General features: G+C 43.5%; 1 protein-coding gene across 4 annotated transcripts in view; it reads right to left on the reverse strand.

The window, feature by feature from the left end:
- Positions 1 to 23,712, reverse strand: part of Gria1 (glutamate ionotropic receptor AMPA type subunit 1) — a 298,993-nt gene that overhangs the window by 137,561 nt on the left and 137,720 nt on the right. For 3 of the 4 annotated variants that reach the window (XM_027938605.2, XM_027938604.2, XM_027938603.2), the window contains exons 3-4: positions 6,424 to 6,663; positions 4,193 to 4,377 (exon numbers count right to left, since the gene is read on the reverse strand). In XM_027938605.2, the coding sequence (XP_027794406.1) occupies positions 4,193 to 4,377; positions 6,424 to 6,663 (425 nt within the window). The remainder of the gene's footprint in view (positions 1 to 4,192; positions 4,378 to 6,423; positions 6,664 to 23,712) is intronic. The other variant, XM_027938610.2, reaches the window with a different exon arrangement.

The following is a 23,712-nucleotide window of genomic DNA, read 5'->3' on the forward strand; positions in this document are numbered from 1 at the left end:
ATCTGCACAGACCCCATTATAGTCCGGTAGCAATGTCAGGACAGGTGCTGGACTTGTGAACCTCTCTGTATGATCCCTGATTACTGTCAATCATTAAGAGCCAGGATCCCCTAACACTTTACTGAAGTTGTCCCTCATCACTGCAGGCAGAAAAAATATTTATGGAAAGAACTACCCAGATATCTACTTGGGTAGCCAGTCACACCACCCAACAAAGACAAGCTGACTGCAGGCTTTGGCTCTGGCCCTCGCTGGCCTGGAAATTAACTTGATCTATTTCTTTCTTTTTTCTTTAATCATCATATTGGGGTTAGCCTACCCTGCTCAGTGCCTTTCCCCCTGCATGGTTGCAGGGAGACATAAAACATATGAGAAGCACTCAGGCTGCTTCTCTGACTGAATAAATTTTCAAGGTTATTAAAGTCCACATTCAGACATCTACTTAATTGGATGTATGTGCACAGTGGCTCACTTTTTTTTTATGTGGGGGATAATTAAATGCAAGCACACACAATGAATGCTCTCAAACAGTGGTGAGGTTGTGAAATTGCAGACCACAGAGCTCAAAGACTATTGGGATGATAGTTTTATTAATCATTCTTCATTACTTTTTTTATCTTCTTGTCAAATGCTTTGCTGCCCCTTCGACAATGAGATACCGTTATCAAAAAACCTATTCAACTTTTAATAAACCCAGAATAACAAATAAATGATGTTTCAGAAACCACCACATTCAGACAGTGGAGGAGTATAGTTCTATGCAAGATGAAAGTTCAGATGGATGCATAGGAAAAAAACAAAGAATTGATGACTTTTGACCAACAAAAATTAGTGATTTTGTGTAGTCCTACCTCATACTGACATTCCGGTCCATTTTTTCATTACCTATCTGTTGACCTGCTTTCCCTCCTTCACTAACTTCATTTAACAAATATTAATTAATTGCTTACTATGCATGAAGCACCCTGCTGGCAACATCATGTGTGCTGGGGGAAACCAGCATACAGCCTCCCCTGCAAGAGGCTACGCCCAACTGGGAGGGGATCCCTCATAAACAGATAAGCAGATAAATGCACAAACAGTTACAAACAGAGAAATGTGTTATAAATGAGATGTGCAATTCCACCTCACCTCCATGACCTCATCGACTCAAATTTCATTTCCACGATATCACCTGCTTTCACCATCTTTGCATCGGAATGGCCTTGACTCCTCTCTTTGATTATTTATCTTTTATGGCAAAGCTTTCATCTCAACTCCTCTGTAAAGTCTTCTATGACTAATTAATCTGTTCAATGAATGTTTATTGAACATAGACTAGATGCCAGGCATTATACAATGTGTTATGTTATGCACTTAAGAACAAATAAAGCAAGGTCCCCATGACCTCATTGAGCCGAGTTGCTGTTTTAGTAGGGAGCCAGATGGTAAATATATAAATAGACAAATGAATGCGATTTCAGCAGGTGAGACGCACCATGAAGACAATAAAACAGGGCCATGTGATGAATAGCACCCAAGTGGTTCTCTTCTACTGTCTCCTCTTGTTCCTTCTATACTTAATGACTGCATTATATAATTTGGTGTCTTATTTATTGATAAGGCATAACATTCTAACAATGCTATTTCTTGTTCATAAACCTTCACTGACTTCCCACTGTTTATACAACAAACCTCTATCTCTTTAGAACGGTTCCCAAGGATATTCACTCCTGTGCTGTGCTACCTGCAGTCATCTCTAGTACATACCCAGCATCCTTCACTCAGCCTGCTAACCATGCTGTGAACCTGGGTCTTCACCTGCCCTCTGGGCCTCCCAACTCAGCCTTTCCTTCACCTACAGGCTCTTATTTGGCCTATGGCCACCTGGAGAAATCCAGACACAGTTCACACCTGAGATTTTTCTTAGAGCCTTCATCAATTTCTTTTTCTTTCAATTCACTCAAAACATAGATATTGAATATTTAAGGAAGCCCTGTTCAAGGAACTATGGATACAGAAGAAAATAAAATTAAAAAAAAAATCCCTGTCTTCATAGAGCTTACATTCTAGCTGGGGGGCTGGAGAGAGAAGCCCACAATGAATTTCCTATTTGAAATTTAAAATCACTACCTCCTTTTGGACAGACAGAACATTTTATATTAGACCGAGAAGACTTTCGTTACTGAATGTGAGATCATCTTGGATGGTGCCAACAGTGTCAGCTTGCAAATCAGAGATGGAAGTTGTAGACTGAGCACTATCACTAAGAACTCGTCTGAGCCCAAGGCAAATCATTCAATTTGAACATCGTCACCTCACTGGTAAAATGTGAGCATAAGCAATCAATCAAGTGATCTGTAAGATCCTTTCAAATCTTCGGTGAAGAATGAAATAATTAGAAAAGAGTATAAATAAACTACAATCTAAATCACGCTTACAAACAATTCACCACCTTATAAAAAACAAATGCGCCCTTTGACAGAGGAGGTAGCTATAGATGTAGAGGCAGAAGAATTGTATTTTTGATAGGTTGGGCCCCCCAGAACCAAATGCAGCTGGATTTGACTTCCTGATTTTCTTATACGTCAGCAGTGAGACCTCAGGCAAGTATAATCCCTCTTTTCTTCATCTATAAAATATGTCATTTTTTAGGGGCTGATTCATAGAGTTGGTGTGAGTGGGAAGGTGATTGTGCCTGGAAAGGGTATGAGATGGTGTGTGGTGTACTGTCAGCCCTCAAGACACAGCAGCATAAAGGAAAAGTCATCCCTCTGTTAAGGACACCACTTGTTATTCATTGCATTCTCCGTCTCCTATCTCATTTCAGTTTTTTATATCAGTTTTGTGGAGCAGGGTCCTTCATTTCTATTTTGCAGATAGATTGGTTCATTTTCAAAGATGGAAGTGACTAAAGAAGCCAGCACTCATTGACCCTCTGCCTAGTGAAAATAAGCAAATGTTTACATGTATCACTTCCTAGTGGGGGCTCTTTTCTAAGTACTTCATATGAACTGATTTGATGCTGTTATTCCTCACATGTATTCTAAAAGAGGTTGTTATCAGTATTCCCAACTTATAGTGTGGGAACCGGAGAGGTAGAAAGATTAACAACCTGGCCCAAGGTCACAAAGCTAGTTAGCACTGGAGCTGGGATTTGAACCCCATCTGGTCTGTTTCCAGAGTTTTTGTTTCTAATCATCATCATGTATGGCTTCACTTAAATACTAGACTCAAATCCCCGATTCGAGCCCAGAGGACTTGTATCTCAATAGAAATATTTTTTGCTGATTTCTCTTTTCAAGAGCGAAAGTCAAATCCACACATGATAAAGTAGAACACACAAAGTTAATGCCTTCAAGAATTCATGACTTTCAGACTCTCTCCTTGTTCTGTTGCTGAGGCTTCTGCTGAGTTGGTGCTGAGATTCCCTGTGGGGGGCCCCTAGGGTCTTGAGAGCCATTAAGGAGCCTTGTCATATTGTCAAGTATCTAAAGTTACCATCTTCTATTATATGGCTCTTTTCAAAAATGATTGCAAATCTTCTTCCTTGCTAACTCCTCAGGATTCACAAATGTAGTTTGGAAAGACAAGCCGTCTCCTCAAAGGCCTACTAAGTCCGTGGCAGGCACGTGCTTTAAGTTCTGAGACCAGAGGAATTACAGTTTCTGTCTAAAAACCACTGAGGTCACAGTGCCTATTCATAGAATACACAGTTGATTTCTCAGAGGCAAGACCACGTGCAAGGAAACAGGAGAGAGGAGGCTGCTGCTTCCTTAGACTCTTAAAAACAGGTCAGTGGGCCAAAGCGATGAGATACCAAATGCCGGATCAGTGAGAGACACAGCCTGGGGCTGAATGCAGGAAGCTGGCTCTGCAGTCCATGCTCCTGATGTGATATGGCACTTGGTGAGCTGTAAATGCAGTGTAGTTTATTTTTTAACAGTAAAGGGAAACACTGGAGGTAAATTTTTGGTCCATCCATCTGAGAATCATTTGAAGCTCGGTATCAAGGTTCTCATTGTTTATGCTACTTCAAGGAATTTCAGAACTGAATTTTATGAATTTTACAGAATGTGAAATGGAAGGCATCTAATCTCATCTCTAAGAACTCTCCTTTAGCCCTCTTTATAACACCCACGGCAAAAATGTGTCGTCTGGCTGTCCCTGGATCATCTCCAGTCCCTGCCCCAGTCCCCGCTCTCTCCACTACCTGGCCCAGGATGGCATTGAGGCGCTCGGATTCACAGTCCACCACCACCAGACGTTCCTTTTTCTTCTCCAGATCCTGAAAGAGCATCCGGTATCCTTCTTCTGTGGTTGTCAAAATGTTGACTGCTGTCACCTGCCAGTTCTTCTCTGCGGCTGTGTCCAGGACTTTCTGCAGGACGGACAAACCTGGAGGTGGGACAGGTAGCACAGAGAAGTGGCTGTCAGCATCAGAAGGTACCACCCCACTTCCACCAAGCACTGTCCTTTCTCTACCCTCAACCCCATGGCTCTGCCAAGCCCAGCTCCAGCTTTCTTTCACTGTGCAAGGCTGGACTTCATGAGCACAGGCACGGGGTCTCTTGTGTTTCTGTTCCCAGGACACGCTAAACAGCAGAGACAATCTGAGGTTCAAATTCGGCATATCAGGTACATGATCTTGTACAGGTTCATTTGCCTCAGCAAACTTTAGTTTCTTCAAAGGTAAAATGAATCTTTATATCTTTAAGGGTTTTATACATGTTAGCTGTTATTATTTTGGGGCATTCAGTAAATGTTTACTAAATGAACCAATCTGGCATCTAAAGAGACACCTAAGAACTGTTGATCAAACTTGTGGATGTTTGATGTGCCCTCGATATATCACTAACACTTTGTCACCCAGTAGGTGGTCAATAAATGTGCACTGAATTTAACTACTCTCTTCTGATTCAGTTAAATGAAAGGAAGAAGCCTGTTCCTCAATACCGTTGAGTTCCATCTTTGAAACTGAGATGGTGTATTAGTTTCTAATTGCTGCTGTAACAAAATTACCACAAGCTTTGTGGCTTAACACAACACAGATTTATCATCTTATACTTCTGGATGTCAGATGCTGGAGATGGGTATCCTTGTGCTAAAATGAGGGTGTTGGCTTTATGAAGGTTCTAGGACAGAAACTGTTTTCTTGCCTTTCCAGCTTCTAGAAGCTGCCTACATCCCTTGGCTTCATCTCTGAAGCCAGCAATGGTGACCAGGTCTTTCTCCCATCACTCTGACACTGACTCTCCTGTCTCTTACTTTAACAGTTAAGGAACTTTGTGATTCCATCCAAGAACCCAGGAAAAGCTCCTTATAAAAAGGTCAGTTAATTTCATCTATAAACTTAATTCTCCTTTGCCACATAACAAAAACACACATTCAGGTTCAGGGATGAGGAAATGGATATCTTTTCAAGAAGGTAATTATTCGGCCTATCACATTTGCTCTTGCACTATTAATCTTTTATATGTATCTCATATCCAACTCCCAGTAACACTGCTAATCCCTTCTGTACTGACCAATATGGTGCCTGACCTCAAAATCATCTATAGATTGATTCGGTTATGCCTTCAGTACATGTTGTTGAGTGTGTTTGAGCCTCATGTGTCCTGAAAATCTACTATGTGTTTGGCATTATCTACTAGCTTTCTGTACTTCAAATCACTGAATTTTGTGAGGTAGGCACTATTCTAATATCATTTTACAGATGTGGAAATTGAGGCTCAGAGAGAACTTGTCATTTGTCTAAGGTCACAAAGCAAAAGCCCAGGGACTAGAGAAAGTGGGGTTTGAGCATGCTGTAAAAGAGGGGAGGGATTTATAAAGGTAGATGTGAGAAGGAAGTGCATTCCAGACAGGAAGTAGCATGAGCAAAGGCAAGGGGAAGAAAAATGTATAGGAGACACTGATTTGGAAAGTGTGATGTAAAATTCAAAGGAGGCAGAAATTACAAAGCTCTGAGAGGGATGATGATGATGATGATGATGATGATGATGATGATGATAGAAGCTAAAATATATGGAGATTTTTGAAAATTTATCAGGTCATAGGCACCAAACAAGCACTTCCTAGTCATCATCTCATTTACACGTTTATGAAGCAGAGACTTTTTGCCTTTATTATAGAGATGAGGCAATGAGACACAGAGAATTTTATCCACATTATGTAGTCTTAAAACTAAGGCACAGAGGGGGAGAGAACCCAGGAGTCTGGTGAGCAACAGAAGGACTGGTGTGTTAAGAGGATTACTCTCCTAAAAGGTGTGTTTCCACACTGTGGGTTAAAGATTAGCTACTGATACACCCTTCCACAGAAGGAAAGCATTTTGGATCATGTCCATGTGTTTTCCAAAGGGACAGGGTGGCATTATTTTTCCTCTAGCTGATCGTTTTCTCTCCATCGCTTAACAACCTCCTTCCCTAATCCTTGGCTTACCCCGGTCGGCATCATAAATGTAGACAAATTTCTGCCACTTGTAATGGTCAATGATGCTGATGAGGGCATCCTGCAGTTCAGGGCGCAGCTGGAGGACAAACTGATTGGATGTGTCAACAGGAAAGCTCGGCGTAATGAAGCACACGTGGAGGGCCCCGCAAAAGGAGGTTAACATATTGACAGTCCTTCGTTCATAGAACCCAAAGATGGCGTAGACTCCTTTGGAGAACTGGGAACAGACTAGAAGAGAAAGAGAGAAGGATTAATGGATGGATAGGAGATGCTGTAAACCAGTTGTCAGAGAGCTGAAAAACAAATCCATCCAACCCATCGCCTGTCTACCATCTATTATCTAGCCATCCACCCATCCATCAAACCAATCCATCCACCCATGCCTGCAATACACCAATCTATTCACCTGTCCATCTCTCCCTCCTGTTCACCCATTCATCTGTCTAATCTCCCAGCCATCTGTTTAAATCCAGTGCCTATTACGTGCTGGATGCTATCATGGTTACTAATTATAGTAATCATGTATACGAAGTGTTTTACTATGTGATCTCACTTTGTCTCTATAATTGCCCTGTTAATGCAAGAAAGGGATGATTGGGTCCTTTTTCTAAAGGGGGAAACCAAGGATCAGAAAGTTAATGGATACATTCAAGTAGCACATCTAGTGCAAATCTGAGTCGGGCAGATCTCTTGACTTTTCATCCAGCGATCTTTACATTTTCATTGATCGTCACTACCAGGCAAAATATTTAAAGAAAAAGGCTATAGGAAGAAGGATGTCTCCTGGCTGTTGCTTTTGATACATGTTTAAGGAGACAAGTGTTGATTTTCCCAGCCTAGCCTGTGGCTCTCCTTGTACACTTCTCTGTTGATCTCATTTGGTGTTTGTACTCCCGTTGGCTGATTTTCAGGACCCCCAGTGTCTCAGACATAGAAATAGCTTAGCTGTGTGAACATCCCCCCAGGATCCACTTTGTAGGATCCCAGCGCGGTTATCAGTCCTGGTTTGTGGTTGATGACATTGCTGGTTAGAATATAATGCTAATAAGACCAAGGGCCCGGGATTGAACTCTCAGTCAGTCAGTTCCTAAACCCAATTTTACTATCTGATATGGGATAGAGTTCACAGTCTTTGCCCCTATAAGGGAACCAAACCAAAAGTTATCCCCAGTGCCTGAAAATTACCCTCTCAATGTGAATAGTGAGGAACATCAGCTTCTTCATCATCATAAGAGTATTCTGCACTCCTTTCATATATATTGGGCTTTTAACCCTCATTACCACCTTATAACTTGGATATTATCAGGTATTATTTTTTTCTTTTAAGATGAAAAGTTAATGCTAAAGTTAATGCTCTTAGATCTTTTGTTTCCTACCACATCACCTGCTCATGACAGGATGTGACCTTTAACTTGGGGTCTCCAAGATGTGTCCGATGAATCATTAGTTCCACAAGATGAGAATCTTTGAACAAGAAAAGTCTTGTTTGGTCAAATAAATTGGGAAATATTGTGTGCCCTGTCCCTGTCTTGGAGTTTCATATGCACACTAGCTACATAAAGGATTGTGAGGTGTCTTGTTCAACTTTAATCTAGAGTTTACCTAATTGATTTGCCCCTAGGATCTCTTTTTGGCTCATACTTTTAATGTGGATATGAAGATCCTTTGGGTCATGTTGCAATAAAGAATGCAGTTAGCCTTGGGGCCAAATGGTCTTTTGTGAGTTCTCAATAAGTCCCTACAGATAGTGGACTTAAAAGATCAATGTTTCTTAAGAGATGCCAACTCAGCCACCTGAGTCATCTGTCCAACTCCTACTAAAAATGAGCACGCCATTTACAGGAAACCAGCAGCCATCAGTAACATCTGCTTGCAAACTTCCAGTTTCTAAGGACTCACTACCTCTTCAGGTGCCTGGCCACTGACAGACTGCTCTTTGAAGCCAGAACCTCACAGAATACTTGCTTTTAATCCACTCTATGGCTCTCCTGATACGTGAAGATGGTATTCATGGCCTCAAGCTTTATGATATTTGATATTTAGCAATGAAATCCATTCTCCACCTAGAAGCATTAATTAAAACTAAACAAAATACATTGTTTCACTTCCTTATGCAAAACCTCAAAGAGTTTTGAGATTTCTCATTGCACAAGGGGGAAAAAACAATCCTCATATATCTGACCATGATATGTGGCTTGAATAACTTATCCCACTGAACTTTCCTATATAACACATCCTTCTTTTGTTGCCTGCCCTGTCCACATGGCCTCTACTCTCTTCTTCTGGGGGGTCTGAGTTCATTCTGCCAAGACACTGTGCATGCTGTTCCCTTCCTGCCTGTAATGCTGTTCCCCAATCTCCTTGCAGAGACCACACCTTTGCAGCAGGTGTACCTCAGCTCTTGTCTCACTTCCTCGAATAACCCTTCCTTCATCACCTCCTCAAAACAGTGAGCTGATCTTCCTTCCCTCACCCCTCACTCCTATTGGTCTCCATCATATCACTTTGTCTTATTTCCCATACTTTAATCATTATCATCTAAAATATTTTTCTGAGTTTACATATATATCTTTCTATCATCTATCTATCTGTGGTGGCTTGGGCAAATGCAAATTCCCTGAAAATAAGGATCTTGCTTGTGCCCCAAGGCTGGTGTCGTGCACTGGGAAAATGGTATGTGCTTAATAAATGTTTGAAGAATAAATGAATGATGCATTCTTGATGAGAAGGTCACATGACCCCAGTGGCTGATGGAAAAGTTGGACTCACACAGAGGAGACTGTTGGGGCCTCTGGTCTCCCTTCTCCTGGTCTGGGTAGCTTTCTTCTAAGGTAGCTATGTATCCTCTACCCCTCACACTGATTTCTCCTTCACCCTAAAGAGGACACTGCTCGCAGTCCACAGTAGGCGCTATCTTTAAATGTCTATTGTAATTACTAGAATCAAGATTTCCATAAATATGGATTCTGTACCAGGAAACAAACCCTGTATATTATCCTCCTGTGTTAAATATAGATTTTTAAAAATGCACCATCCATCTTACAGGGGTAAGTGGGCACAGGGAGACCATAAATCCTTTTAAAATATCATACACTGTGCATGGTATTTTAAGATCCCTTCTCTGCCTTTGCTGCAGCAAAATATCGTCCTGTGGGATATAAGCCTGATGTTCCAGATCTATCCCCTCATGTCACCTACTTGTCTTCAAGTGAGGCCTCTGGGACCCACCTGGCTGGTGATTCTTGCTAGGACTTTAGAAGTAGAGGAGGAAAAGTTGGGACGAGGGTGGAAGAAACAGGAGCAGACAGACATGATCACATCCTCAGACACACAGAAGGAAAGGATTTTATTATTTATTGTTTCATCTCATATCATCTCCCTGTTTTTCTCTTCTACAAATCTCTTTTCTGCTTTGTCCTTTTTAAGCTAAGGTGAATTTTCCTGCTGCTCCCTAAAAGAGCATGGCTTGGGGCTAACCTGACCTGGATTCACACCTGAGTGGGTCCTGGCTCCCAGAGTTTCTGAGCATTTGACCTTCAAGCTGTCTCCTCATTTCAGCTGAGAGAGAGAGAGAGAGAGAGAGAGAGAGAGAGAGAGACTCTGCAAGCCCAAGGCCCAAGCACAGTCTTTAGGTAAGGGTTGGGAAATACAATTACCATTTGTCAGGCACTTCATTGAATGTGTCGTAATAAATATGCAATCAGAAAAGATAACATGGTACTGTAGAAAAAAGTACTAGACTAGATGTCGGGAGACCTGGAGGATTCTCCTTTTGTCTTAATCACTGCAGAGCAAATCCCCGCACTCTCCTGGGATTCTTTTCATCTGAAAAACAAAGGTTTAGACTCCTGCAACTTTTGACACCCTCCAGGCTCCAACAGTCTAGAGTCTAGCCTAATTGACTGGAAAATGTTTACTGATTCAACAGCATTTTAGCTATTTGCTGGCCCAACTTTTAGCGACCTCAGGTGCACTTTTTCCATTGCAAAAAGTAATGAAGGCTCTGAGCTGTTGGATTCTGTTGTGACAAAAATCCTAGCACAAAATCTAGATGGGTTTTATTTATGATATGGTTCCCAACCAGCCATGTGAAATTAGTTACTTAGTACAGATGAGTCAAAATGAGGCACATCAGAAAGGGAACCAGGGGTGGAGAATGCATGGTCCGACAGGGCAAGCAGTGGAGGAAGAAGTGGGAATGTTCAAGAGCAGAACCAGAACCCTGTGGTGTACTGGCCAAGTCACGGTATCCTCATGTTGAGGCTGGTTCAGCGTAGGCTGAACCACGTGTGGGATCCTCTGCTTAGGAAGGCAGTGGTGTCTCTGGAACCTTCTGACAGGTGCTATAGGAGCTGACATCAAGCAAGGAGGACCACGGGTGGTGCAAGGATGTTTGCTTTTGTTAACTCTGCCCACATCCCATGATGCTGGTTACAAACTAGGGAAACAAGACCCAGGACAGGCACAAGCAAGAGATCTGAACGCCACCATGAGGCTGTGGAACTTGAACTTTGATGTGGGTGATACGTTGCCTTCTCCTTCCACAAGGCTGGAGGGAAGCAGTCTCTGCTCTGGTTTCTGGAAAACCCTCTCATGTAGCTTTCTACTTCCCCCGCTGCCAGTTACAGAGGCATCGTCACATCATGGTCCATGAGGTGCACATATTAAAACCAACAAATAAACGAACCTGGTTGAGGTCTGATGTCTCCCTCCTCCCCTGGGAAGAGCTCATGTACACACATCTATCTTTTCCTTTGCTTACCCATGAGTCCATGAACCCATTCCACTACCACTCCACACCCAGCACCTAACTAGGTCAGACACTGTGTCAGACAAAGGGGAATGCATTGGTGAAGCAGGCAAGGCCCGACCTCAAGAACTGTCACCTTGACAGCGGGAGATACTAACAACCAGCCTGATGACTGGAATTCAGTCCAAGTGCCTTAGCAGGGATCAGTTCTGGGTTCAGGCAGGACACCTAGCCTTAGCCTTTGGGTAGCTCAAAGAAGGCTTCCAAGAGGAAGGACCAGCTTCAACAGGAGCTAGCTAAGCAGGAGCCAGTCAGGAGAGGGTGTTGAGTGCAGTTACTGGCTCATGAAAAGAAGTCCAGGGATAAGGAATGGCGATAGCAAAGAGCTGGTAGAGAAAGGAAAAAAAAAAAGATGCACATATTCAGGGAATCCTGCCAGAGTGTCAGGTCCCAAGGTCCTTGCCTCCAAGAGATTCTGTAGCAGAATGTGTCCAACAATCAGCGCAAATAAAAAATGAGGCCAGGAATTCCCTCTTGGGGAGGCACGAGGGCAGGAGCTGAAGGGCAGGGAACCCCCCCGCCCCCTGCATGGAGCAGGCATCCAATTCCACCCTCAGTGCACTCAGACATCTTTGATAATCACTCCTGGTTAAGGCACCATCCACTTAGTATCAATAAATCTCACAGCCCTGGGCACCAGCCTTGACAGCTCCCTCCCAGGGAGGGAACTCCTGGTATTAGCAACTCCTTTTTTATTGTCACTTCATTTAAGGGCTCTCACACCGACCTGTCTCCTCAGCTCCTGGCTTCAGTCCCTGGAAATGTGTCAGCCTCGTGGTAAATAGTAGATAATGAAGTGGTGGGACAGCTTCACCGGGGGAGGGACAGAGTGAGCGTGTGTGGATGGGCATCTTTTGGACCCTCTTGTCTCTCCCTGAATGATTCTATGCTGAGTGGTGGAAGTTGATCCTCTGACTCTAATGTTTTGACCCAAAATGTGCTTTATTTCCGACACGTAGGAAAGAGTAAGAGTGCCCTTCCGTCTCCTTTTTATACCCTCTTGCATCCTAGTTACAATGCTGATATGAAAAAAATTACCATGATAGATACAAATTGTCCCCATTCCTTCTAAAACGTGTCATATTCATTTAGGATTTTGAGACATGTCCAGGGCTTCTCTGGCATTCTCTAGATAAAAATCTTATCACTCATTTAATAAATTCAACAAATATTTACTGGGTGCCAGAAATTCATATTGCCAGAGAATTGGGATACTGCAATGACACAAGACAGACACGTTCTCTGCCTTTACGGAGCTTGCACGTGAGTTCAGTAAGTTGGACATCAAGGAAATAAAGGGTAATTTGATGGATTAACAAGGGGGTCAACTTTCGAACAAATGGTTATAGCTGCTGTTGTAGCCAGTGTTTACTGAGTTACTGCTACAGTCCAAGCATGGTGCTCAGCACTTTGCGTCTGTATCCAGATAGAGGGACCAGTTGATCCAAAGGTTCTGCATGAGCTGGGAAAGAAGAGAACATTAGAGCCACTAATGCACACCTGGAGCAAGCAGTGTGGCGTAGCACAGGGGACACATGGGTACCAGATTGCCTAGGATTTGGACAGGACTGGAGAAGTTGAGCTGCCAAGTCACGTGCCTGTGTTGCAGTTCCCTTTGGCTTTGGATTCATCTCCACTTTCCTGGGACCTCTCATCATCCCCTGGGCTCTAGAGACCAGCTGGGAAATGGCTGCAAGGGAGATGCAGAAGAGGAGCCATCCTCTCCTGCCCTGATTTGTGTATTTATTATTAAACAGGGATATTAATTACCAAGCACTGAAAGTCAATGAGATGTGACATTGTGTTCGAGGCTAAGAATGAGCACACAGGCTGGGTTCACTGGTCTGGAATTTAGGCTCACTGTGGGGGCTGACATATGTGAAGCCAAGGGCATGGAGGAAGGGCAAGCAGATGGACTGTGGTTTGGGTTACAGCAAACTCCTTGATGCCTGACATAGTTCTGGAGAAGTAACTGCTAAGAAGCAAATCTGCTTTAGTGAACAAGCCCCTTTCCCCCACTGAGCTGCATCTGCTCCATCTATCCAATGGGGCTCATGTTAAACTTGCCCTTCTCTCCTTTCTTGGGTCCTTCCTTCCTGAAACATCTCTAATAGAACTTTTTGAACTCATTAGGAATGTGTAGTTCTAATGAGTTCAGATGAAAATTTGCTCTTTCTTCTTGCCATTCTTCTTTATCCACCCACCCATCCATCCATCCATCCATCCACCCAACAGATGTAGTATAGGTTAGATAGGAAGCAGCTGCCATGGAGATACAGTGCTGAATAAGAAAAGTCCCTGCTGTCATGGAGTTTAGGTTCTAGAAGGGGTCAAGATGACATATTAATAAACAAGATCATTTTGGATGCTGCAAGTACTACAAAGAAAATAAAGTTAGGTGATGTGAAGGAGTCTGGCTACTCTAGGAGTCCTTCTCTGTGGCACTCATATTCGAGTTGAGAAATGAGCCTTTCAAAGGTATGTCCAGGCAAAGGGCCAGAGTTTTGGGTAGAAGGAATTACAGGGCTCAGGACTGATGAGCTTGAGAAACAAAAGACAAAAAGACCCAGGTCCACACAGGACAGGGAGAAAGAAGGAAAGCAGTAGAGATGAAGAGGAAAAGAAAGCGGTTCTGTAACTCTCTGAGTAAAATCAATGCTGCTCTGGGCATATAGTGCTCCAGGTGTGGCTTGGGTCCTTGTGGAGCTCAAGTCAATGCCCAAGAGACACAGTGGAGAGAGAGGCTATTCTGGCTCAATGGGATAACTAGGAAAATGAGAAGGAGAACATTTTCTTCTCAAGTGTGATGGAACTACCAACATATGGTAGTGAGTTCACGGGGTTCCAGGGTAGATGCTGCTGGTCCTTGGATGTTTCTAGGCTTTAGGCTCTGGCCTGAAACTGCTGCTCTTGCTCCCTCCTGCCCACCCTCCTGCCTCCTGTCGTCTTCCTTTCCAAGTCTGTTCTGCTCTCTAAAGGTTCTGCTTAAATGCCACCTTCTGGGAAGGTCCTTATGCCTTCCCAGTCCTAGCTGTGAACTAAGGGTCTCTACCCTGCTTTTCAATGTCCATAGAAGTGTGCATCTGTTAATCGCTTGTGTGTGTGTATCTGTGTGTGTGTGTGTGTGTGTGTGTGTGTCTGTCTGTCTGTCAATCTCTAACATACCTATCTTATGGCTGGGTTCTTTGATTTCAAGAACAGAAATCAATGGAGGATGACTAAGGATGACATTTGTTTGCAGGCTACGAGGGAGTCTCAGCTACAAAAAGTGGACCTCAGAGAAGACAGAAAATGTGGCAGCTCTGGGAATCTATCTAGCATTCAGGAATTCATGGACAGTTTCTTCAGGGTATCACCAGTATGTGAATAAATGAAAGAAAGACTAAATAGAAATCATTCACCTGCATTAATTATCTATATTAATCCATAGATGCTATTGTTGACAACTAAGCCCATATTTCTTCCATGGTATTTCTTCCATGATTGGACTCATTTGTTTTATAATATAACATAATTTTGTGTACTTAAATATTTTCACCCACAACTGAGATGTAAGCTCCTTTGAAGGTAGTGGCCTTCTGAGTCTATCATTTTTCGTGATACATACAATGTGATTTATCTCATATAGAGCTTGGTAAAGAAATAAACAAAAATTCTTGTTGTTGTTACTTGTTTTACATCCTTCTAAATGAGACGGATCATTTCATATCCATGGGTTTGGGAGATATGCAATATCCCCTGTGCATAGGTCACTCACTCATGTGGTCACTCCCTTTTAGCATAGGCCAACAGATGATGAGAGATGTGCTCTGAGGCTGGGAATGAAGCCCAGCCAACCTTAATGCAGCACTCACAACACACCATCTCCTCAACCACGCTCTCTAGGCAAGAAGGTTCATATCCCATTACATAATTCAACCCTTCAGATATCATTTTCACCCTGCATGGCCAACTGCTGCGCATCACTTGTATTCACATACTAATATGTGAAGAGGATCTTCCAGACATAGTTCATATAATGATACAACTGTGCACATCATCTTCCTTGACTATCATTAAACTCAAACATAAGAATTCAAAAGTCTCTTCTAAAGGAACCATCAGCCTACAAAAAATTTCTCCTACTAGACAGCTATCTGACCAACTCCACTTTATACCTTATATAATTTGTATGTATTTGGAATGTGCAGGACCTGGTGTCCAGTGTATCACCAGCTGCAAGTAGGGCCTCCTACTCAAGTGGCGCTGGTGCACTGGGGACTTCTAGCCATCATGTGTTCTAGATGGCTGGCACCGCTTGGGAAAATGGCATTTTTACTTATTATTATTGGTATATCATCTATCAAATGTTTACTATGTGCCAAATACCATTTCAGTCATTTCACATGCATTTTATCATTTATTCCTTACCATGTCCTCTTATCTTTTCCCTGTTCCATGTGTGATAAAGCTGAAGTTCAGGGAAATCAATTAATCTTTCATGAGTCATTCCCATGGTAAGTGACAGATCTGAGACAGGGATCCAGGTGTGTCTCCCTCTATGACCTGTGCTGTGACCCATTCTACCTGGTCCCCTGAAAGTCCATTGGCTCAAAACAGAGCTTTCATCTCCTGGATAATAACAGCCAACACTGGTGCTTACCATTCATCAGGCACCATGCGAAAGAAGCTCTTTATATTAATTACTCACTTAATACTCATTCAGCAGAGTGGTGTAGGGATATCATTATTATCCCATTTTATAGATAGAAGCCCGAGGCTAATTAACTTGCCCAAGATCACATAGTTTAAGCAGAAGATTAAGAGTCCAAACACAAGAATTCCAACTTGAGAGGCATCACTCTCACCATCTATGCCAGGCATTGGTAAACATTTCCCATAAAGAGCCAAAGAGTCAATATCTTAGATTTTGGGGTTACATAGTCTCTGTTGCAATGGTTCCTGCTGCACAAAAACATCCAAAGACAATAGGTAAACAAATCAGTGTGTTCTGTGTTTCAATAAAATTTTATTTACAAAAATAGGATTAGGCTGAATTGGCCTGTGGGACATAGTTTGGGAATTCCTACTATCTGCTAGTCTAATACTGGATAGCAAGAAAGAGGAAGTGCTAACAATTTGGTAAAGGTAATAATAACTCATAGGATAGTGGGTGAGTAATTTTCTCACATCCATTTTCTCCTGTGAATACACAGGAAGGTAACTAGGGCAGGCATGGTGATCCTTGAGCCCATACAGATGGGAAAGCAGCTGGGGAATGACGGAGAGAGGTCTGAACCCTTTCCTCTGCCATACCTCCTGGTTCTCCTGTGGTTTCTCTCTTTGGTCATAACATGAGGAAGTCAAGGGAAAGGAACCCTGAAACAACCAGTGGTTGAAGTCTCAATGGCTTCCACCAGCTGGCTTCTGTACAAGAGCCAATGAGAGCTTGAAGCTCTCAGAGTGTTTTAGTTAGTGTCTAACTTTTAGAGGAGGAAAAGATTATTTGGGGCTTATAGTTTCAGAGGCTTCAGTCCATAGATGGCCAACTCCATTACTCTGGGGCCAAGGTGAGGCAGAGCATCATGGGGGAAGGGGCCCAGCAGGGGAAAACGGCTCTTTTTATGGCAGGGTCAGGCAGGAGAGAGGGGGTGAGGGAGAGGGAGAGGGAGAGGGACAGGGGAAGAGGAGACAAAGGGTCTTCAGGGAAGACGCATCCTTCCAGGGCACATCTCCAGTGACTCACCTCCCCTGGCCTCTTGCCTACAGCTACCAGCCAGTCAGTCCGTTCAAACTAGGATGGACTAATTAGGTTACAGCTCTTCCTATCTAATCATTGCTCCTCTGAATACTCTTGTATTAACAGAGATTTGGGGGACACCTCACATCCAAACCACAGCTCAATCCAACTGCAGACACAAGGACAACCATATGTGAGGTTCTCATTTCCAGGATTCCTCCCCTGAGCCCAGGCCAGCTTTGAACTAGAAGATGTTGGGATACTGCCCACGGCTGAAGGACACTCTAACGAGATGGCAAAGGATGCCCTGTCATGAGAGGAAATGTGTTTTCAGAAGTTTATTCAAAAAGTAGACTCATACCATGGAGCTCACCACACTGTGGCTGGACCCTCAGGGCCAAGGAGAGGGGCCCAGTTAGGACTGCTGGGTCAGGGGCTCCTTGGGGAGGTGGCGTGAGGAGCTCTGTTTGCAATTTGAAGAAGAGGGTATGGATTTGAGTCTGGTGTCCACAAGGCTCATTCTTGGGTTGAGCTCAGGGGTCAAGGTTGAGACTGCAGTCCATCCTGAGGTGAACGCCCACACAGCGCATTTGTGGGTAGGCAGCAGAATTCCTTGAAGAGTCCTGAGGGGGATCAAATCCATCTAGCTCAGCCTCCTGTGCAGTCTCTGGGAACTGGCAGAGGTATCAGCCAGAACAGAAGGACTAAAAGCAAGGACATTTGCCAAGGGAAAGGAGTTGTGGGAAGATCAGCTTCAGAGCTCCTCCTTCCTCTGGTTCTGTCCCCTGATCACAAAGCCACTCTCATGGGTTCATTAAGGAACCATTACGACAGGAACGCCAGGTAAATCATTCATTAAGTGAAGCCAGACTTTCCCTTTGGCTATCTTAATTCTGGTTTCCTGAGTGAGTGGGAGAAAAAAAAATCTTTTGTTTCTTATTTGCTATTCTTTTCCTCTGAAAATCATACTTGCAAATGGCTTTTCCTAACCCAAGCGGCAAGCCTACAGTGAGCTGTGCACCCGTGAATTTGATCAGCATCTGTCAATCAAGGCAAAAGTTTACCGAAATCCACAAGGACAGCCCAAGGATGCCCTAAATCAGCAAAATTCATCTTCCATCTAGGGTGCATCTGCTGAGGAGGGTGAAAGAACGATAATGAAGACACAAGGCTACCAAAGACAAGAGGTCCCGGGTCTCTAAAATCAAAGGATATCACCAGAAACCAAATCCTACTTCCTCTGTGTTTGAGTTCCCATCTGACCCCTGCCCTTGGCGGATTTCCAGAACACTAATCAAATGGAGGGGTGGATCCAGAAGAAAAGCTGAATCATTTCTCTTTTCAATCTTAATCCGTGGTCTCAGCCATGCATGCTGAGAACATGGCATTTGGAACTCATGCTTGACCAGTGGAGTCCTGCTATGAACATGACTTTCCTTTCTGACACGGATGTGAAGAACAATCAAGAATCTATCAATAATTACAGGCACTTTGAAATCTAAGGCTGTGAACTCTGACCCCTGCCTGTCTCTCCTGCCACATCTGCTCTCCACACACCTTCAGCCTGGCCTTTACACCCAGTCTTTCTCCTACCTTGCAGGACGGTCCAAATTTTCTTGCCCTGGGAATTGTGTACAAGCTGTTCTCCCCTTGAAAGCACTTGTAGCACTCTTTCAATTGCTGACTGTTCTCATTCTTCAGGTCTCAGCTTAAATGCTCCCTCTTCAGAGAGGCCCTCTCTGAAGTACACAACTCACCCTTTTATTCTCCATCACGGTATCTGGTTTCTTTTGATCATAGCTTATCTCTATCTCTATTCTGCTTGATTTCTTTTTTATTTGCTTAATCTTATCTCCCCTTTAGGGCAGGGATTACGTCTACTTTATTTACTGTTAAGAGTCCAAGCGTCTAGTACAGCACTTGGCATGTGGGAGGCACCAAATCACACTTGTGGAGTGCAATGAACAAGTGAATGAGCCAGCAAGCTTCTCCTTCTCTCCATGACCTTAGAAGAGTCCATTTCCCCTTTTGGAGTTTATTTCTTGGTTGGTGTGGAAGTGCTGCGTCTAGGTGTACCATTTTTCTCCCTTACCACTTTTAGAGCAGGGGTTGAAGCATGCATGCAGGGAACCCAGGCTGCCCAGCCCTGGTGCTGGCGCTTCATTCTGCCACCTTTCCACCAACCGGAACTCCTTAGCAAAAGCCCAGCTGCTCCGCATGTCCTGGCGTCCATTTCTCTCTGTGCCAACATTTGAATTACTTTTCAAAGTTTTTCAAAACATATCCGGAAATGGTGCTTCCTAAAAATCAGTGTGGGGTCCTTGAATTCTGGGAGAAATTCTGAGAAGAAAAGTATTTCTTCTGTCCTGGAGTGTTTTCTTTGAATGCCCTCACTAAAATGAAGAGCTCCAGGAGGGCGTGAGGGGACAGGGCTGAAATTCAAATTAATTCTGGGGAAAACAGTGAACAAGGAAAGAGGGAGCCGGAAACACGGCACATATGCAGCGTGGAACTGGTGAGAGCATTTGAGGAAAGCCTGAAAGTGGAGCAAATGTGCTGTTTCCTGCATTTGCATAAGTCACCCACTGAGAGCTCCCTGGGGCAGAGCCTCCTGGCCCCAGTTCACCTCTCGAGCCTCATTCTGCTCAGTCCACCAGACACCGAGAGGCCCCACCCACATTGAGGCACTCAGTAAACCATTTCCTTCCAGGTTGCCCTGCCTCCGCATTCACTCCTAAAAATGCCCCTTCATGCCTGGAAAACTTCTACACATCCTTCAAGACCCAGCCAGAGGCGGATTCCAGTGGGACACCTACCAACCCTTCCCAAAGGAAAAAATTATTAAGTTTCTTCTCTGTGGTTCCAATGCACTTTCTCTCTTAGCAATTATCTTGCTCAATATTCCATAATTTAGCATTTTTATGTCTGTGTTCTTTGTCAGACTGTGAATGCCTTTAGGGAAAGGCTGGTTCCAATTAGTTTTTAACATCTCAGAGCATAGCTCTGGCAGGGAGAGCAGTACTCAGTGACTGCTGGATGTGTGCAAGTTGGCTTGCTCAGGTGTGAAGGTAGGGTGATAATACCTACCTTACGTGCAGTGAGGAGCAAAGGAGGAAATAAGATCACCAGACTCCTGGATTCACTGTCAAGCGTAGTGTACGCACAAGCCATCATTTTAGTTAAACTGCACAATCCAAATCTGAGGTGGGCTGAACCTTGGAGTTTCCAAGGGTGAAACAGCTTGCTCTTAGAGCACAGTCAATAAATACCAAACTAGAACAGAACAACTTTTTTTTTTTTTTTTTTAAACCAAGCTTCTTGACTTCTGGTGAAATTTTCTCCCTATCAGAACACTCATACTTAAAAAACATTTGGCTGGAAGTTTGGTCACATGGATGGGCTGACTAAAGGAAATATGGATATGAGTTCTCTATATCACAAATTTATGTACTACAGTCGGCCCTCTGGCCCTCTATATCTGTGTGTTCTGCGTCCAGCTGTGGATTTGGCCAAATGTGGATGGAAAATACCTTTAATTTTTTTTTCTCTTCTGAACACACACAGACTTTTTTTCTTGTCATCATTTCCCAAACAACGCAGAATAACAACTATTTACACAGCATTTACACTGTGTTGGGTATGAATGATCTCGGGATGATTTACAGCCCATGGTGGGAAGTAGGTAGGCTATATCCAAACACTGCGCCATGTTATAGAAGGGACTTGAGCATCATGGGTCTCGATGTCCATGACATCCTGGAATCAGGGACTCTGTTCCCACTTGCCATCCTCATTACACCCTGGCCTATGCTCTGTGTCTGCTTATCATCTAGACTGAGGGCACTTTGTCATTGACCTTATCACTTTATCCCTGTCTCGCCCTTGCCCACTTTCTCTTTTCCACCTCCCATCCACAAAGCAGCCAGAATGTTCTGAAAGCAGAAGTCAGACCCCCTGACAGTTCCCCTAAGGACTCTGACTTCATACTGTGGTCCACAGGTCTCTACCTAGTCATCTGATGGGCTTGGAGCCCCGCTGACCCGAACAACTCCATCATCTCCCTTTCCTTCATCTGCTGCTTCAGTTCCTCCAACATAACAAGGTCCTCCTGGGTCCTGTTCCCTCTGCTTAGAATTCTGCTCCCCCACTTGGGCTTGGCTGGCTTCTGCCCTTCTTTCCATACCAAATAGGTCATCCTGCTGTTTTCTGTTACAGCATTTAGTTTGTTTCCTTCATGCACTTTATCATAAAGTGGTAATTATAGTGGAAGCCCTTTTTATTTGATGCAATGGGGACAAGAATTAGATTACTTGGAAAAAAATTTAAAAAATGGAGAATCACAAAAAAATGATTCATGGCAGTCAAATTTTTTTTTCAGCTAAAATCACCTAAGTGCAAATGTATTTATCCATCTTCTGATGCTCTTGGGACTTGAAGACACTTATAAAAGTAAGTCTAAGTACAGAATTTGTTGGTGTGTTTTTCTTCAATCTTTAATAGTTGTCTTATCTGTACCTAAAATTACAACATTTTAGTGATTCATTTGCTTCTAAAGAAATAGAATGGTTTTTTTTGCACTCCTATGTTGCCAGTTTACATAATTTTTAGTTATGTTTCTCAAGTATAATGAAAATATAGAAATAGAAATAGGTTTGGAAACAAAACAGAATTGATACCTATTGCACCGCAACTAAATTGATGTGGGCAACTTAGGGGCCTCCATTCTGGTCTGGGAGAAGAGGCTATGGGCCAGGAGCTTGTAGATCCCCAGGGGCATCAGTTAGGGTGCAAAGAGTGGGAATTCAGCTCCTCCAAAGAGCTGGTTGAAAAGAAGTTGGTTACGAGAGACTTTATTGAAACTCGTGATTAGTTGGCTTGTGGTTACTGTCCCCCTCTTTGGCTGAAGGCATCAGAGGATAGAGACTCTTTTATTTTTTCTGAGCATGCATGGTACTGAGCACAGTCCTCAATACTGTGAGGTACAATAAATGCCAAGTAAATGAATACACAAGCCAGTGCACCCTTTACTTCCTTTAGTGAAGAGCCTTTGTTGCTTTGTCTGTAAAAGGACAGGCATGAACTAGGCCATCATGGTCGTCTCCAGATCTGAAATGTGTTAGCACTAACAGTCTACCTGTTGATATCTCAAGTTTTGATTTCCTGCAAAGGTTCTAGACACACTCAAAGCATTCCATTATTGATCCACCACTCACACCAAACCACTACTACTATGGCCATGCTACTATCTAACCTCCACCTGGGGCCACCTGTTGGTTATAGGGTGACTTTCTACCCCCCACCCTCCCACCCACCCAGTGCCTTTTCCAAGATAGGTAAGGAGGAGGCAAGGATGGTATAGGGCATGGTATGAGAGCTGTGGAATCTTTGTGAATTTATTTCTTGGGACCCTTTGCAGCATGGGATTGTTTTGAGGATGAGTAGGTAGGGCCTCATTCTGAAGACCTGATGTGGGATGCTTGGACTTCTTTCCTCACTGTGTTGAGTTGACCATTTCTGGTCATCCTGGGGCTCAGATCCAGAGGGCCACTGTTAGGTGAGGGTCTCAGGGAGAGACATTTCACGTGTCCTCCAGCTCACAGAAACCACATGTGGTTTGGAGCAACAATCCACAGACTCAGTTTTGGGCTTTTATTTTTCTCTCAATATATATTTATTTTATATCTCCCTCATTTATCTAAGGAAACAGGGGAGCTCATTGAGGATTTGGGGAACCTGGTAGTAGTGGTAACTAATGATAATGATGGTAATATTCATTATTATTTTCATTATTCTAATATTAATAGCTCCTTGCATATCCTGAGCCTTTTGGTGCTAGGAACTGGACTGTACATTTTGCATTCTTTAACTCTTTTAATCTCTGTAACAGCCCTAGAAGATGCCATTTTACAAAAGAGGGAGGTGGATAGAAGTTTCAGAACTGATAATGGTGGAGCTAGAATCCACACCCATGTGTGTCTAATTCTACAACCAGAGTCCTTACCACCAGGCTAAATTACCTTGCAACATAGTAATATCATATATTCACTGAGTAATTAACACTGATCGATTCAGCATGTCCTATGTGATACATTATGGGGAAAAGAAGAAACCAGGATCTTCACTTTAAGAGGCACAATCTAATGTGAGAGGAAGATAGGTTCAGAAGCCATTAATAAGAGCTCTTTAAGAGAAAAAGAAATGAATTACACAGTAGAAGTACGAGGTGCTCTGTACATTCAGAGGAGGGAGCAATTCTTTCCTGAGAGGGAGAACAGGGAAGATGTCCAAGATGAGGGTCTGGAAGGACAAGGATGTTTTCAAAAGTTCAAAGCAAAAAGGACCGTGCCCACACCCACACCTCCCACACCCACATGGGGGCTCCCTTGTGCTGCCGTGATCCACGCCAGATCACTGCTGTAGCCCATCATTCTTTGACATGGAACCTGGGTGCAGCTTCAGAATCCTCCTCTACTTAGTCTCTGGGAAACAGCTGAAGTTGTCATGTGAGATGAAAAGTGTTTGTGTCCTTGGTCTCAGGGGGGGCAGAAGGAAACTGTTGAGGTCTTCTTCTCCTTCTGTCAACCCTCTGTAGTGTAGGACATCACAGCCGCTTCCCACCTGCCTTCTTCTCACCTTCTCTGAGGCTAGGACAGTTTAAAGTGTTCCCAGCCATAGCACTTCACTGACTGTCAACTGGGATCCAAGCTTTGAATGCCCCAGGCGAGTATGTGGCACTGTGAAAAGCATC

This window comes from Marmota flaviventris, chromosome 5 (genome assembly GCF_047511675.1).
Source record: "Marmota flaviventris isolate mMarFla1 chromosome 5, mMarFla1.hap1, whole genome shotgun sequence".
Lineage (NCBI taxonomy): Eukaryota > Metazoa > Chordata > Mammalia > Rodentia > Sciuridae > Marmota > Marmota flaviventris.